This window comes from Tigriopus californicus, chromosome 5, assembly GCF_007210705.1.
Source record: "Tigriopus californicus strain San Diego chromosome 5, Tcal_SD_v2.1, whole genome shotgun sequence".
NCBI lineage: Eukaryota > Metazoa > Arthropoda > Copepoda > Harpacticoida > Harpacticidae > Tigriopus > Tigriopus californicus.
In genome coordinates this window covers 13,348,086-13,364,167 of record NC_081444.1, presented here as the reverse complement: position 1 = coordinate 13,364,167, position 16,082 = coordinate 13,348,086, and the positions used below count along the sequence as shown (strand labels likewise).

General features: G+C 40.6%; 2 protein-coding genes across 4 annotated transcripts in view; one reads left to right on the top strand and one right to left on the bottom strand.

The window, feature by feature from the left end:
• The window catches only part of LOC131880310 (centrosomal protein 43-like), a 10,175-nt gene extending 4,046 nt beyond the window's left edge, over positions 1 to 6,129 (bottom strand). The window contains exons 1-4 of one of the 2 annotated variants that reach the window (XM_059226910.1): positions 5,585 to 6,129; positions 2,875 to 3,233; positions 2,304 to 2,513; positions 1,765 to 2,231 (exon numbers count right to left, since the gene is read on the bottom strand). In XM_059226910.1, the coding sequence (XP_059082893.1) occupies positions 1,765 to 2,231; positions 2,304 to 2,513; positions 2,875 to 3,233; positions 5,585 to 5,755 (1,207 nt within the window). In that variant the 5' untranslated portion in view covers positions 5,756 to 6,129. Of the gene's footprint in view, positions 1 to 1,764; positions 2,232 to 2,303; positions 2,514 to 2,874; positions 3,234 to 3,300; positions 3,445 to 5,584 lie in introns of those variants that run through there. The other variant, XM_059226911.1, reaches the window with a different exon arrangement.
• Positions 4,315 to 13,992, top strand: LOC131880309 (cytosolic non-specific dipeptidase-like). Of its 2 annotated transcripts, none has more exons than XM_059226908.1 (7): positions 4,315 to 4,333; positions 11,177 to 11,385; positions 11,756 to 11,989; positions 12,052 to 12,190; positions 12,264 to 12,491; positions 12,570 to 12,869; positions 13,472 to 13,992. In XM_059226908.1, the coding sequence occupies exons 1-7, from the start codon at positions 4,330 to 4,332 to the stop codon at positions 13,879 to 13,881; spliced, it is 1,524 nt and encodes a 507-aa protein (XP_059082891.1). In that variant the 5' UTR covers positions 4,315 to 4,329; the 3' UTR covers positions 13,882 to 13,992. The 2 variants fall into 2 exon arrangements, with proteins under 2 accessions (XP_059082891.1, XP_059082892.1); XM_059226909.1 differs by lacking the exon at positions 4,315 to 4,333 and adding an exon at positions 10,680 to 10,791.
• The last annotated feature ends 2,090 nt before the right edge of the window (positions 13,993 to 16,082 follow it).

The window sequence follows — 16,082 nt, the reverse complement described above, 5'->3', positions numbered from 1 at the left end:
AAAAGATTTTTGCATAGAGGAGAAAAACTTTGCAAACCTGAGCCAAGGCCAAAAACGTCCGATTCAAAATCCTTGCACATTTTCGGTCAAAATATTACGTAAGATAATTAACAAGACTTGTTTATATACAATTTGCAACCGCTACCATTGACCAATTTGTAAAAATTTAGATCCCGGATAAGTTGATGCTTCCATTTTAGATGTTGACTGTATCAGAGAAAGGACACTCTTCGCAACTAGAAATCATTTCTAAAAAGAATCAGTCCAACGTTTTGCTTTGTCCTAAGATCAAAAGATAGCCTAAATGTCACATTTTCCTGACACTATTAGGTTATCAACTAATTGCTCATTGATTCTGGCATAATTATGTCACCACCTCACACTTCTTTGAATACCCAACTTAGGATCATTAACCGAGAATCACGTAACGGGCTTGTTGTGTTTCTCTCTGGAAAGACGTGGAATGATAAGGAAACTTTTGTACTTTCCTTTCCTTTCTTCTTGACTCGGCGGGTGCGATCTGAGCGAAGATTATTTCAGTCTAACGCTTTACAAAACAAACTTTTCGGCCTCTTCCTAACAATGAGGGCGAAGATGTAATGAAAATATTCAACGACGATCGTGCACAAACTTGTAAAATATTGTAAAGTGGCGTCCAACAAAAAATGACTAAGGCCATGAACAACTGGAATATGGACGGGGACGCTTGGTTTGGGAATTAGCTTTTCGCGATTGAGTTAACGCACAATGCTTCTTCTTCAAATGAGAATGATCCCAGGCTACAACAATTACTCGTTTCAATTTTCAGCTTGATCGAGCGACTGGATCAAAAGTTATGCCGTCTCAAAAGGCACTACAAAGCTCTTCAATGAATGAACGAACTAGCCCTCTTGTAGTAATTGATTAAACAAAAGAGGGCTAAGTCATTCATTCTGTGCTCTGTTATGTACTGCACTTTGAGAGGGCATAACTTTGGACCCAGTCGTTTGATTGAGCTGACATTTGAAATACGCAATCGCCGGGATCTGGGGCCAGCCTTATTTGAAGAAGAATTTAATTCATTGACTCGAATTGGAGTTGCTAATTTTCAACCTTACCATCCCCGTCCATACTCCAGTGGTTCATGCTAAGGCCAATCATTTTGTACAAAGTAGATAAAAAGAGGAAAACAAACAAGCTTGAACTTTTCAAGCTCTGCCACGAATGGCTGGGTGCGAAGCTCTATCCAAATCAATGACACACTAACTGGTGCCCTTTAGTCTTCTAGTTCTTACTAAACTAAACCAAGCTATTACAATTGCGTTTCAGGATGTTGTTTCTTTCATAGTCAATTCATGATGGAGTAAGGACTACTGTTTGAAGATATCCGAATAAACAAACGAAGCATGTTTTTACCATTGCGGGCTCGAGTTATTCCTAAAAGACTCGAGTTCGTGTAACATTTCTAATCACAAATAAGAGACTCGAGTGCAACTAAAAACCATCGTTGTGAAGAGTGTCTCGCCTCATATCGGAAAGTTTTTCCACTTCAAGTTCTGAAAACGGCTTTTTTCAAATTTTCCACCGACAACGCGTTGATGTACTGAAGTAAGCGACACAATTTTGACACCTTAAGCGCAACAATGTCATTGATAAGTATTCACTATACTATTAAGGTTACACTAAGATGAATCTCCATGCACCTCCGTGCAGTCTTCTTTCAGTTAATGATTATCAAACGTCTTCAGTCTATTGTATAAATGCAAGATATAAAAGTTGACGTACCCGTTTTTTCTGTGGTATTGGTTAAAATCTTGTCATCCACTTTGCTCAACTCGTCACTAATACTTGGAACCTTTTTCAATGGTGCCAAGGACCGTCTACCCGACCCTGCGGCCAATCCCCCGCCTAAAGGTGGTAGATTCCCTAGGGACGAATGGCCCAGTTTAGGTAAATCGGACAGAGATGACCCTGCATTGGGCGATTTCTTTTCATGTAGGTCCCGTTTGGATTCCTGGGCAATCATGGTGACGGGCTCGGTATCCATCTTGCCCTCGAACGAATCCTTTGGATTGGATAGATTGGACAGGGATTCTGATGAGCTCGGAGGCGACTCCTTCGAGAGTGAAGACCTCGAACGTCCCGTACTTCCACTGTCCAAGCCGATTCGGCCACTATTGAGAGCAGATCGGGGAATCGATGACTTGAAAGTTGAACCAGCCTTGCTGTCGGTCTCTTTGGTTTTTCCCAAGCTTTGTTAGATATTGTAGGGGAAAAAGAAAAACTTAATCGTGCCGTCATGAGTAGATTTAAATTTGACTTACTTGTTGGTTTCTGAAGCGGGAGGGGTTTCTTTCATGGGAGATTTCGAGGCATGATCTATTCCTCCTCGAGAAAGATTCAGCGATGAAAAAGGTGTAGATGCATTAGATGCGGGTTGAGAAATATCAGGGTTGGATTTGTCGCGAAACAAGGACGATTTTTGGGTCAATCCGGATTCAATGGAACTGGTGTTTGGGGATTCATCTTCAGTTCTAAGAATCATACAAAGGTTTCAGCTTAGCTCATTTACATGTTAAAACCCGCTCTCTCTCTCGGCATGGTTAATGATCAATTTGGCCTTTGGTTCTATACCTTTGGTTTGTTCTACTAAACCCAACAGGGTTAACAGACCATCTAACGTTTCTGCCTATTTATAGGTTTTCATTCAATCATTCCTTCAAAATAGTATAACGCCATTGAAAATTCAAAAAAAAAATCTGATCATTTTTACAAAATTCTTGCGAAACATGAGATCGAATTTCTTTATATTTATAACAGTGGATCCATTGGTAAAAACATCTTGTCTAGCCATTTCGCACACAGAATAAAAATCACAATCGAAAACCATCTCACCTTTCAGAGAGTGTCGGAGTTTCCGATTTTAGAACGGATACTTTGGACAGTCGGAGAATCTCGGCTAGAAGTGGCAATTTCGGGTTGGTCAATTCATTCAGACCCAAACCTTCGATGAGTTGGCCTCGACTTTTCATGCCTAGGCCACAGGCTTCTAAGGCCTCGGGCTCAAAGATACTGAGTGTGAAGTTGAGATTGAAAAAGGCCAAGAATTCGCGAATCAAATGCAGAACGAGCCGTCCATCCGTGGACTTGCTATAACTTTGAAGAGCTTGGTTGATTTCAGAGGACCTTTGTGAAACTTCCTTCCCGCCCTTTGGATCTTCCAGGGCAAGGTACACGTTGGACCTCAGTTGAGCCTGAAGTTAAAGATAGAAGGAAGTAAATAAGTGGCTGGGTCCAACTTTATCGAGGGAGACGAGTTACCTCGTCGTTCTTCGTACGCGACACATTGGTTTCCCAGTGAAGTAATGAATCATGCAAGGGCCCAACTTGATACAGTATAGTACATAACAAAACCTCTCTGGCGCGTATGGAACGGGTCTCCTTTGTCATCTTGAACCACGTTTCTCAACATTTAACATATATTAAAGCGTTGGAATGGGACGTTTCTTGTATTTCCTTCAACCATTTTTGGAGTTTGAAGATATTCAGAACTCATTCTTGTTGAAGATTAAAGATGCTTAAAACGTACTAATCTTTGACAACACACGCATAGTACGGAATTGTTTATTTGTTCTGATCACCTGACAATGTTTTAATCCACTAGGTTAATCTTACTCATTTATCGCAACCCGTCTCTATAATCACCCCACTTGTTTTAAGCACTAACAAACATAATTGGCTTTTTTTTGTTTGCGTCTCTAAAAAGAGCGTTTCGTTCGGTACGATTACGACTTATAATAAACCATGAACCGTAGCCTTTCATTGGATCCAATAAAATGCTCAAGTACGTATGTCTAATTCTTCATGGAAACGAAAGTTCCGTCAATATCCTTCTGCAGCCAGTGAGGCATCTGAATCTCTCCCATCCTTCATCAATCTCGGAAAGAAATTATGCAAATGAATCTTATTTGAAATAAGTCACGTCATTCCCAACTCCTCATTCGATTGATATTGCCCAATACGTCGAGGGCTAAACACGTCCAAACAAAGTGCCGATCATACACCAACTAAGATAGTGCCTAGAAGACTCCAAACGATATTTGGCAACGAAATAAGCGTTTCAGAAGTTGTCGACCAAATTTGATTAGCCACTTATGCAAATCCATTCCGAGGGGCGGAAATCTTCCGCTTGAATTCTTGGACAACAGATGGATGGCCACGACGATGTGTGTGTGTGGGCTGAGGTAGCTTGCCAGGAGCATTCATTGGATGGAACCCAATTTACTTCTCATACATCTTCAAGGCGTCAAATAAAGGCTAATTCTAGCTCCACTGGCTCTCCATTTATATATGCGTAAGTAGCTGGAGAATCTCGGAGGAAAGGGGATCCGTGGCAATTGGTCTTGGTTATTTGCGCCCCTGAGTGAGCAGAGGATATATTTCCCGACAGACAGTCGGTCCTTATTCATCTATGACTTCTTGATTGAATCGTGATACAAAGCAGTAGCATGGCCATAGTTTTAGGTCAAATACGGTATCATCAAAGCTTACGACAGAGAGCCATGATAAAAACGCTCCCGGCAACGATCAGAACGAAATGCAAAAGGCATCATTGGCATATAACTCTGAAGAAGTGAGCCATTAGATGAAAGGGCGATCTAAATGACAATGTTTTATGTTCTTTAATGGCCCTTGATTAATTAAGAACCGTTGTGAGAGCGTATCTCAGCCTTTTGATCGAACCGGGATTCCCGTTTAGCAAATCTGAAACCTTGAATGGGAATCCGATGATATCCATTAAAATACAAACAACAGTGTTACTTAAATGATGCTCATGTATTAGAACTCATGTGACATGTGAAATCAGTCTTTATTTGAGCACTTTCTAAAGGTTGTTGTCGCACTCTTTGATACATAATAGCGTTCTTCTTTCGATTGAAGTTTTCTTTGGGTGGCTGCTTTCTTCAAAGTTCTGTGATATTGTCACATAGAAATACTGACCCATCTATCAAAACATAATTTATCAAAGGCTTTAAGCTACACATTTCCTGATGAAAACTATTTTCTCCCACGTACGTATGATAAACATGTTTTGATCATCTTTATTTACCCGTACAGTAATGGCTGTGCCCAGGTATGTAACGATGTTCAATACGTATAGTCACGGACTTCTAGAGATATGGACTGCAAACGGAAGCAAAAATATCCTGTCTCCTAAACTGCTCATCTTATTCCAAATAAGCACTTCATACGACCCCAAGATCTTGTTGAATAGATGAACTCAGCCAAGTTTGAGCCCAAACCTATGCTTAGGGAACTCGGGAGACATGTTCAAAAATATGTAGTAAACACTACATAAAATTTGAATTTTCGGTCAGCTACATACGCTTTTGACAACATAACTTTGAAACGATCGACTTTGCATGTAAATGATATAAAATTGACTGGCCTACCGTTAATTGAAGAGATCTACTTTTCTTATTTTATTACTTTAATTCGAAAAGTGGCTCAGAGTGGCTATGACCAAGAGCAGGCCGATTTGCCGGGAAGCTCGCTCCCAGTCCATATTTCTAGAAGTCCGTGGTCTAGTATAGGCCGTACGAACCTTGAGTGTTCCTAAGATGCCTTGAGATTGGAGCAGATCCGTGACCAGATCCCGGAGCTCCGTGTCCTCTTCATTGGGGTCTTGGATGGCACTCGTCAAGTCCTCCTGGTCGGGGCCCACCTGACCCTCCGAAGGCAGCGGACCCGCCTCGGCGAGGCTCACCGAAGTCATCACATACGAGGATCAAACACACTAAGAATCAATCACGTATGCCACGAATGCATGGATATGATTATCCCTGTTTGGGATCCATGCAAGGATCCCCGATGCTTGATTTTTACTGGGACGGGTTAGGTCCCTAGGACGGGTTAGTGGGCCGTCTGTCTGTCTGGCTGGCGGCTCTCTAGCTTTGAAATACCTGGTCAACGATCTCACCGAAATGCCAACTTGCCCAATCTCTCAACCTAGGTTATTTTAAAGATGAGGACTGCTGGATGGACACGACCAAAAAAACATATGGCTTATCGGGCGTTTGTCTCCAAATAGGTTCAGTGGCATTTCAAATATATTTTAGGGTTCATTATTACAAATTTTATGCATAATTGGGCTTTGGGCTTTATTGCTTTATAATAATAATAATCTCTTGGTCATGTCATTGCGTAAAAATAACTATAAAATAAAATCTGATGTATATACAATATACAACGTTTTTTTAACAATGGTACTTTGGTGCCCATTTCTTCCCCTTTATAAGTAGGGAGCACTAAGATACTTCCTGCCTTATGGCTGAAATATTTAGATAACATTTACTCGGAAGTGGCAATATTTGAAAAAACAGCCAATTACAAAAAAATGTTTCTTCATTTTTTTTGAACGAATCACATGGTTCGGTGAAAAAAGTGAGCAATTAAAGTTTTCTTAACATTCTCTGGGGTCATATTGAAGCGGCGGTCGGTAAAATTGACCTTGTAAGTAGTAAAGGAGCGCTCAAGTTCAGCACTAATAATGCGCCCTGACTTTCATTCCGGTGGCCATTTGCACTGTTGTTATATGGTAATTATAGTGTTTCATCCAATCTGAATTTGAAAACTTGTAGGGTGGTCTGGAAATATTGCTATTCAAGAAGCATCTCCTATTCTGGCTACGTTAAAATCGTTTGTTAAGATATCTTTTTGATTTGACTTCCATTGATACCACCTTTCAGGTCGTTGTAAATGTCTACAGGGTGTAAAGAAATTAAGGGCCTCCATGGCTGTTTTTCACAACATTTCTCCATGCTCAAAGATTTTTTTGACATTAAACCACAAGCATTCCTTAAGAGAAACTGTTAAGTACCTAGTGACATATTACAAATGGTCTATCGATATCCTGGAGGCGATGGGTAGCCCTCTGATAAAGTGCCGTCAAAACAATGTCTGAAAATTCAAGTGAGCGCAGTCTGAAGGTCAGAACCAAGGTTAAGGGCATCCTGAAGGCCGGTAAAGACAAGGGAACGTTTGGTGAGCCTTTCAGTGATCATCCTCAAACGATTTGAGAGTGGAGATCCTCATGCAAATGCTATAAATCCTTTTAGAACAGACCAGGCTAATGGCCGAAATCTGGATTTTCAGGACTCAATCTTTAGGTGGGCAAACATCAGAAGGTTACCAATCTCCTTTGGAGTGAATTCGGATCATTCGTGGTATGGTGTTAGGTTTTTCAATAATCCCTTTTATTAAAAACTGGAGATTCAATCTGATCAAGTCATTCTTTGAGTTAGGGGGTTGGATTTTCAGAAGCGACAAAGAGCGGCCCTTAATTTCTTTCCACCCTGTAAGTTTCTGCAAAAATTTCAACCCATTGCACATTGTGAGGCATTGGCTGACTTTTGATGGCTTGCTGCCGTTTTTCATCATTTCAGAGGAAAGGGAAATAGCCTGGTATCACCCCCAAAGCAAAATAATTTTAATGGTCTATGGTTAAGAGTAAATGAATGATATCAAATTGAAACAATACAATTCATTCAGTTTATGTGTAGATGTTGAACTTGGGCAAAGCGTGTTCAAAGCACTTTGAAAATAATTGATTACAAATCTGTGAAAATGAAAAGGCACACAAGAAGCTATCCATTGATTTTCCTTAAAACAAAATTCTAAATAATATTCAAGCATCAAATGCTCTATTTTGCCTTCTTTTTATACTATTTATTTACTATTTTCTTTTACTATTTACTTTTATATTATTTTTGTAAGGAGAACTTTGGGTCGGTCATTTCTCTGGTTTTCTTCCAAGAAGAATTAATAATTGATTCAATCTTACAAACATTTGATATTTATTTTTTCAGCTCAAAACATTTGAAAATGACCAAATCTGCGAAAATGGTTCTTATCTAAAAGAATATTTTACCGGCCTCTATTTATAACATATCTTCGGTTTTCGCTCAAATTCAAGGCTTTGTAATGTTGTAGTAAAAATAATTAGATTGTAAATAAGCTGGAAGCGATATCAAATGTTCATTCAAAAATAGTTGGCCCCTTTTCTGTTGCATTATTATATCAAACGAAATATTTTTGCTTTTGAATTGACAAAATTGCTCTTTACTTGTGCAGCACTTGATTGCTATATTGCTGAATCAGTTTTTCAGACAACGCTTGATAACGTCAACTAATATAGCTTCTTTATATTTGTGAAAATTGAGCAATCTCTTGTTGATGTTTGGCATGAAGGAAATAACGACAAATGATTTTTCTATATATTTCCTCTGAAAATATTACAATTTAAAAAAAACCTCATTTTACCCCCCCCCCAAAAAGCAAAAATATTTCAACATATATCTTAGTTCAAATTCTGGTCGATGGATAAAGGCTCGGTCACCGGGCAAACGTTATTATCTACCGATTAGTTGGCGGTGCTACTTTTTTAAACTTAACCTAACCTCACCTAACACGATATTAATAACCCTTAAAGTCTCTATCTAAACCTTTTAACATTTCCCACAAATTTAAAAGTCAGCACTGCCAACTAACTAATCGGTGAAGAATAACGTTTATGCGCTCACTCCAGACTAGCCTCATACCAACATTTTAAAATTAGGTCGCGAGATCTCGGGATGTTCGACTCAATGTAGGTACATATGACGGATATGTTCAAACCTGCGTCAATTGCCAATCATTACGTTAGGTTGATTACAATGGCATGCGAACGATGCGAACGTAATATGAATATTGCATTGTGTTGCCACTTACTGTGTGGTTCAAAAATTTGAATTTAGACAGCCATAATAGTAAATATCCACGTGGGTGGATAATCAACGTTTTTATGTGCCCAGCCGGCCAAGAATAGAGGAATACGCGTCATTACCAGGGATGAGAAATTATTAAAAGCCATTTTCTACCACCTGGCAGAAATTCGTGGCAGAAAATGGCAGAAATTGGTCCAAAATAAGTGGCCAAAAATGGCAGAAAATAGAATTCTTTGTATTTTTCAAAATCATCTTTTTCTAGTATTTACGATCATTTCCGTTAATTTTTAAGCCTTCCTGTATGTAGTTTTGACACGTTGGGATGGGTATTTTGCATCGAATGTGGGATGCCACCACTAAACGTCATTGAAGTGTGATCGAGTTTGAATTTTGCCCTCGCAATCGATTGGAGTCAGGGATTCCATTTGACCTAAACTTTTTAAAGTGCATTTTAAAAAGTTATATCGTATTCAATAACCATTTTGATGAGTGTGAAAAAATGTGGGAGTTTTGTGGCTCCGCCTTGGATACTGCAATTGGTCTATGGATACTGTTATCAATTCAATCACCCATCAAACAGTATAAATATCAATATTTGCAATATTTGAGGAACATATTGCATTCCAGCCAATGCTATATCAATATACTTTGTAGCAAAGGACACTTGAAAAACTTATCCAACCCTATATGATCCTTCTTGTCGTTGACATCTTTGAGAATCAAGATCGGCCATCTTTGACAACAATTTCTGCCACTTTCTGCCATTTTCAGCCACCAGCCACTTGTGGCTGAAAGTGGCAGAAATTCGATTAATCTCGAAATTTCCCATCGCTGATTACATTATTGTCATTACGAGGTACCTAAAACCCATAGAAAACCATAACTAGAATGCTTAAGTTCAACAGGAGCTGTACCGCATGAGCATGTTTTCAGGTCAGCTGACGCTTGTGGAAATGGGACAAAGATATTTCGTTAAATCTTGCTTCAGGCAAGTTGAATTATTATCATGAAACGTTTGTTATTCCTCTTTAATCTTAATTCCTTTTGAATCTTACAAATATACAGGTAGAAAGAGTGGTAGAATAATAAAAAACATGCTTTTTAGGGCATAATACACGTAACATGTCAAAAAAAGATTTGGACATTAGTAGAGCAAATCATGTACTCTATTGATTGCCCTTGTTTAGCAACGCATCTCGAAAATCTCGAAAGTGTAACAAAATGTATCCGAAATTGCAACGCAATGATGAGGCATTCGGAATTTCGTTTCAATCTCCCAACAATGTGCTTGAATGTGGGCGACATGATTGCGCCTATACGTAAACAAGGTAATTCCGACACCTCTGGAGGTCAGCCTGAACCCAGGCTTGTTCCTTGCGTTTCAGTTAAGTGTTTCCACCACATGGATGAAAACTTTAACTTGAGCCCCATTTTAACCTCTTCAAAATTTCGTTCTTAAAAATGTGGTCGGACAACTTACTCAAACCCGTTTTATGAAGCGTGCTGGACGAGAGCAATTGCTTGACAAGGAGTCTTATTAGGGGTTTCTACTCTGAATTTGGACGAGCCGTCAACGATTCAAATTTGCACCATAGTTATCCTAAGTAGCTTGACTACGAATGAAACATTTTTTCCACCAGCGACAGCTGAGACGAAAACATGCGATCGCAGCGCCCTTCATCGATCTATATATGAAGTTATCTATGCTAAAACCTTATCGGGACTTGCCGCTATTCACTCAACCTCAGAGGTAGGGCTGCCAAGTCGACGTTGCTGAACCAGCCAACCACGCCTGGTCTGATAGTGGTTTTTCAACTACCATGCATGACAAAGTATTCCTAATCGAAAGGCCGATGCCTCGATCATTGAGTCGTGAATGGACTGAATGGAACATAAGTGTTCCCAACCACTCGGCCAGGCCATGACATATTTGGCCCTCTGGCTTGAGACACGCTGTCGACTCCGGCGTCCCTGATCAGCCAAGAGAGATTACTGACCTGATTTGACATATTTTGAGTACATACACTCACTCTGATCTGACCTGTCGGTAAGAATGGGCGGACCTCAATTCTCTCTCCCTCAGATGCCCACTTCAAGGGGGAAATCTGAAGTTCTCTACACAGACATTCCATGTATCTGGACGGGTGACCTCTTTTCTGTCAGCCAAGGACTTGGAGGAGGAGGCGTTTCTCGTCTACCTGCCCCGTTTTTGTATGAGGTTGTCGTTACCCTCTAGGACGATTCGCGGCGGCGAGTGTGTCCACGGCAGGCTGGCAAACACACTCCCGATTGATGGCTGTGTTTGCACGTCTTTTCTAGCTCGCCTACTATGTATTCTGAATCAACTAACTAACTATCTAACTCTCGCCATTCTTGGAAAACGAGAGAGCTTATCTACTCTCTTGTCTGAAGTCCTGAACGCTCTCATTTAGATCGATCTCGATTGTTGGATCATTCAGACTACTTGCGCCTGTCCCGGATTTTCATCATGGCCCAGCCCAGCCCCACTGCCCCCCAGGGCGTGCCCGAGCCCATGCGCAAGTTGTTTGGTTACATCGATGAGCAGAAGGAGAACCTGATCCAGGCCTTGGCTCAGGCCGTGGAGATCAAGTCCGTTTCGGCTTGGCCAGAGAATCGACCGGTAAGGTCCGGAAAAGTCAAGCCGGGTTGCAGTCCAGCTTGAAATGGAAGGAAAAGAACGATTGTTTATAACCAGAGTGAGATAGGCTGGGCCATGGAAAATATATTGACATTTCAGGTTTCGACTTAGTACCCAAAATATCAAGCTCTGAACCAAAACATGGAATGATGAAAAAGGGACTTACTTGGTGTAGAGTGTGACCTCTTTAATTAGCAGAATTTAGTCGCTGCTGGCCTTTAAAATGTAGGGTATGCCAATAGTGATAAAAGTATTGAACTCGAGTTTTATTAGTTTATAATTGGTCTTGGATTAGCCAAGTTTTCTTTTCATGACATTTTTTTTTTTTTTATAAGAACGATTCTCATCGTAGGATGTTGTGAAAATGATTCACTGGGCGGGCGATCGTCTCAAAGGCTTTGGCGCCAGGGTGGAATATTGCGGTTTGGGCATGCAAACCCTGCCCGATGGCCAACAAATCGAGTTGCCGCCCGTCCTCATGGGCGAGCTCGGCCATGATCCCCAGAAGAAGACGGTCCTGCTCTACGGCCATTTGGACGTTCAACCCGCTTTGAAAGAGGACGGCTGGGACTTTGAGCCTTTTGTGGTAAGGTTCTAGACGCCTAATTGCATTGCCCAAGAGTACAGGTATTATTTGGTCCCTAATAGCTCACGCGGGATGGTGGCAAGCTTTACGGCCGTGGAGCGTCCGATGACAAAGGGCCTGTCTTGGGATGGCTCCATGCCATTCAGGCCTATCAAGCCCTCAAGATGGATTTGCCGGTGAATCTGAAATTCTGTTTCGAAGGTAGACGAGCTTTTTTTCTTCTTCTTTGTTTGCAGTCTTTACGATTGATGGCAATCGATGTGGTTGATTCTAGGGATGGAGGAATCCGGCTCCGAGGGCTTGGATGATTTGTTGGCCAAACGGAAAGATACCGACTTCATGCAAAAGGTGGATTATGTTTGCATTTCGGACAACTATTGGTTAGGCAAGGAGAAGCCTTGCATCACATACGGCCTTCGAGGCATTTGCTACTTTTTTGTAGAGATATCCTGTTGCACCAAGGATTTGCATTCCGGAGTTTTCGGAGGCACCGTCCATGAGGGTAAATTACTACTGGATAATAATATCAAACGCAATATAAGTATGTTGAGTCCATGATTGTTAACAACCTCCTCTGCAGCCATGGCCGATCTGATGCACATGATGAACACCCTAATCGACAAGGATGGCAATATCTTGGTGGAGGGTCTAATGGATTCCGTGGCTCCGGTGACAAAAGAAGAGTTGGCCACCTACGAATCCATTGCCTTCGATGTGGAGGATTATTGCAAGGATGTGGGCACCGCCAAATTGGTACATCACCAGGACAAGGTCAAGACCCTGATGGCCAGATGGCGAAATCCATCATTGTCTCTTCATGGGATCCAAGGAGCCTTCTATGAACCTGGTTCCAAGACTGTCATCCCTCGAACTGTCATTGGTAAGCGAGAAGAAGAAACCCTGTGGATGTGATCAGAAATTCGAAACCCAATATCGTTCACTCGATTTCGCATGAACTGGTTTCCTCGCACAGCAAACTGGATCAGTCGAGAAATTGATGTCGAGTAATACGAACTAGATGGAACAATCTATTCATGTTCCCTTGTTAAAGAGGAGCGTTGAGAATGAGAGGTTGACGTTGATCATCCCTCGAGGCATCAATTTATTTCAGATGAAGGTTGTTGAGACACAATAATGCCTTTAAGCCTGTCCCCATTGGATAGGAATTGGTCAATACACCCTCATCTTGTTTGCGATAAGAAAACAGTCGTGTTTTCAATGAACCCTGGCAACATGAAACGTCTCAATTTTAAACCCCGCCTTATCTCCTTATTGTCTGTTTCAAATTCTATGCCCATTCAAGAAACAGACTTGGCTTCATTCAAAAATTGTAGCCAAATTACCATCATTCACAGCGCCCTAGGCCTAGAAAATGCTTGATCTCAAATGCGTCCTTAGATCTTTTCTATGCAATCCAATGCAAATATCCATCATCTCCGGGCATTCCCAGAGCAATTCACGCGTTATGAAATTCTTTTAAAGGGAAATTCTCCATTCGAATCGTGCCTAATCAAACGCCGGAAGAGGTGGAGAAGATTGTGGTCAACTATCTGAATAAGAAGTGGGCGGAACGTGGTTCCAAGAACGTCTTCAAGGCCAGAATGGAACATGGAGGGCGTTGTTGGGTCAGTGACCCAAATCACCCCAATTACGTGGCCGGGAGAAAGGCCACCAAAATGGTTTATGGAGTTGAGCCGGATCTCACCCGTGAAGGGGGCTCAATTCCCGTGACACTGAGCTTACAAGAGGCCACGGGCAAGAATGTGATCCTAATTCCAATGGGAGCTTGCGACGATGGAGCCCACTCTCAGAACGAGAAGATTGACGAACGAAACTACATTGAGGGCACCAAACTTTTGGGAGCCTATCTCTATGAATTGGGACAACTATGAACTAAGATGTTATATACATCATGTTATTTTTTTACCCATCATCTTTTATCAAAGTTGCTTACCATCGCCAATTCCAAGAATAAAAGTCTCAACCATATAGAGACAAAATGACGAGTTGATAACTGTTGTTAGGAAATGAAAGCGAGTAATTAGGGTTGTCGAATTCTGTGTTAAAATTGTTATGTTGGATTCGGTTGGATTTCTGGGCCTGCCCATTTCTTACGTTGTTAGCTTCAATCCGTTTCATCAAACGGGTATATGTATCAAAGCAATATGCCACGGCCAAAAAGAGTTCGTGGGAACCCTAATGGCAATTCATGGAAGTAAATATCTTCCAACTTTCTCTGAACTATATCCGAGAAAAAAACCTGGTTCATTGAAAATCAGACCGTTCTTGTTCCACTCGATCTCCGACGGCTTCTCGGGAAAACTTGTCTGGGTTATCGATCGTGTTGCAACCTAAACGCGTATTAAGTATGAAGCTATTGGGACATGATGAATACATGCATTGAAGCAAAACATCGAGCGATCCATTTCAAATACAAATGGGCTCTTCTTTCTGTTCGAGTTACAGCAATGCTTGTTCCTTGAGTGCCTTCGCTTCTGAACTGCCAATCAAACGTCGAAAATGTTTCAATTGGGGCGGATCAGATAATCAGTTATTGTAGTAAAAACCCATTTGGTCCATTAACACAGTTATTGCCAAGAACCAGTTTGTTTGTTTCCCACAAGGTGGTCCCTAGTTTCCCATGATTGTTACTCCAAGTTAGCGTGAAAGACTATCGTTGCCACCCCCTGGGGAATTCACTTTGTTTGAGTTTTAAAGCAAATTTATACGAAAATACAAACTAAGATCGAAGCTTTCAAATGCTTTGGAGAGAATCTATGACGTCACTGACTTGGATCTACACAATTTTAAAATCAACTAATGCTTCAAATTGAGTGATAACTCATGGAAGCGAGCATTACTGTTAATGTTATGTATCATTCGACTGAAACATGATCAAATATGAAAAGAAAAGGTCGATGTTCCATCCAACAAAGTCCATCCAGCCCAGGGTGAGCGATTTTGGCAATCAGATTGATTTTTGGACACTTAAGTGTCCAAAAGTGAACAAAAATGAACAAAAGTGGGCCCAAGGTGTTCAACAGTAAGTACAATTGCCCAAAAAAGGGTAGACAAGCCATAACGTTTAAACCCGAAGTCATGTCGTTTTTTACCTTCTCTATATGGTAGCTGGGCAATTTCTAATGAAAGTAAGTCATGAATGAAACTTGCAATGGTTTAGCAGTTGTCTATCAAATACTTAACGATCCTTCTTGATAAATTATACGTCTTTCAATTATGATTCATTTTTTGTTCCTACAAAGTGTTTTCCTCATTGTTTTACATTAAGCATATCTTTAAAGGCCAGGAAATCTTACCTAATAACACTACTAAAAACTTGCTCATGCAAAACAATTTTTAGATATTTAGTTAGTAATTGGCCAAGATTTTCAATTTTTAGTATTTACTCCTTATAAGAGAAAATCCTAAAAGACTCATGATTTTCAACAAAAATATTCTTACAAAAATATATAACAATGTTGAATGATTTATGCTTTATGATTAGAATATAATACTAAGCCATCCCAGTTTTTGAAAGCATTGCCCCAAGTGTACACTAGCAGGCCGAGACTTTGGTACCTGCTTGTTGTCAAGGTAAGACAAACAAGTTTTAAAAAAAATACCTTGAAGATTTCCTTTGGGAATTTTAGAGGAGTTTGGCAAAGGTTTTAAAAACTAGATTTGCTTTTGACACAATCAATGAGCTATTTCTAAAATAAAGTATCACTTTCAAGTAATTTTTTTCAAAGAAGTTTCGTATTTTTGGACACTTTGTACACTTTTCGACAGGTTTGGACAACAGTGCCTAAAAATGCCCACCCTGAAGCTGCCAAGCAACCGTGCAAACATCGACATGAAGCTTTCGAAATTGTTCCACAGTACTCCAGGGATCATTGGTTCAAATCCAAGTTCAAATGACGGGTCGTGCTTAAGTGGTTGCACAAGCCACGGACTTCTAGAAATATGGACTGCGAACGAGCTTCCCGGCAAATCGGCCTGCTTTTGGTCATAGCCACACTGAGCCACTTTTCGAATTAAAGTAATAAAATAAGAAACGTAGATCTCTTCAATTAACGGTAGGTCAATTTTATAT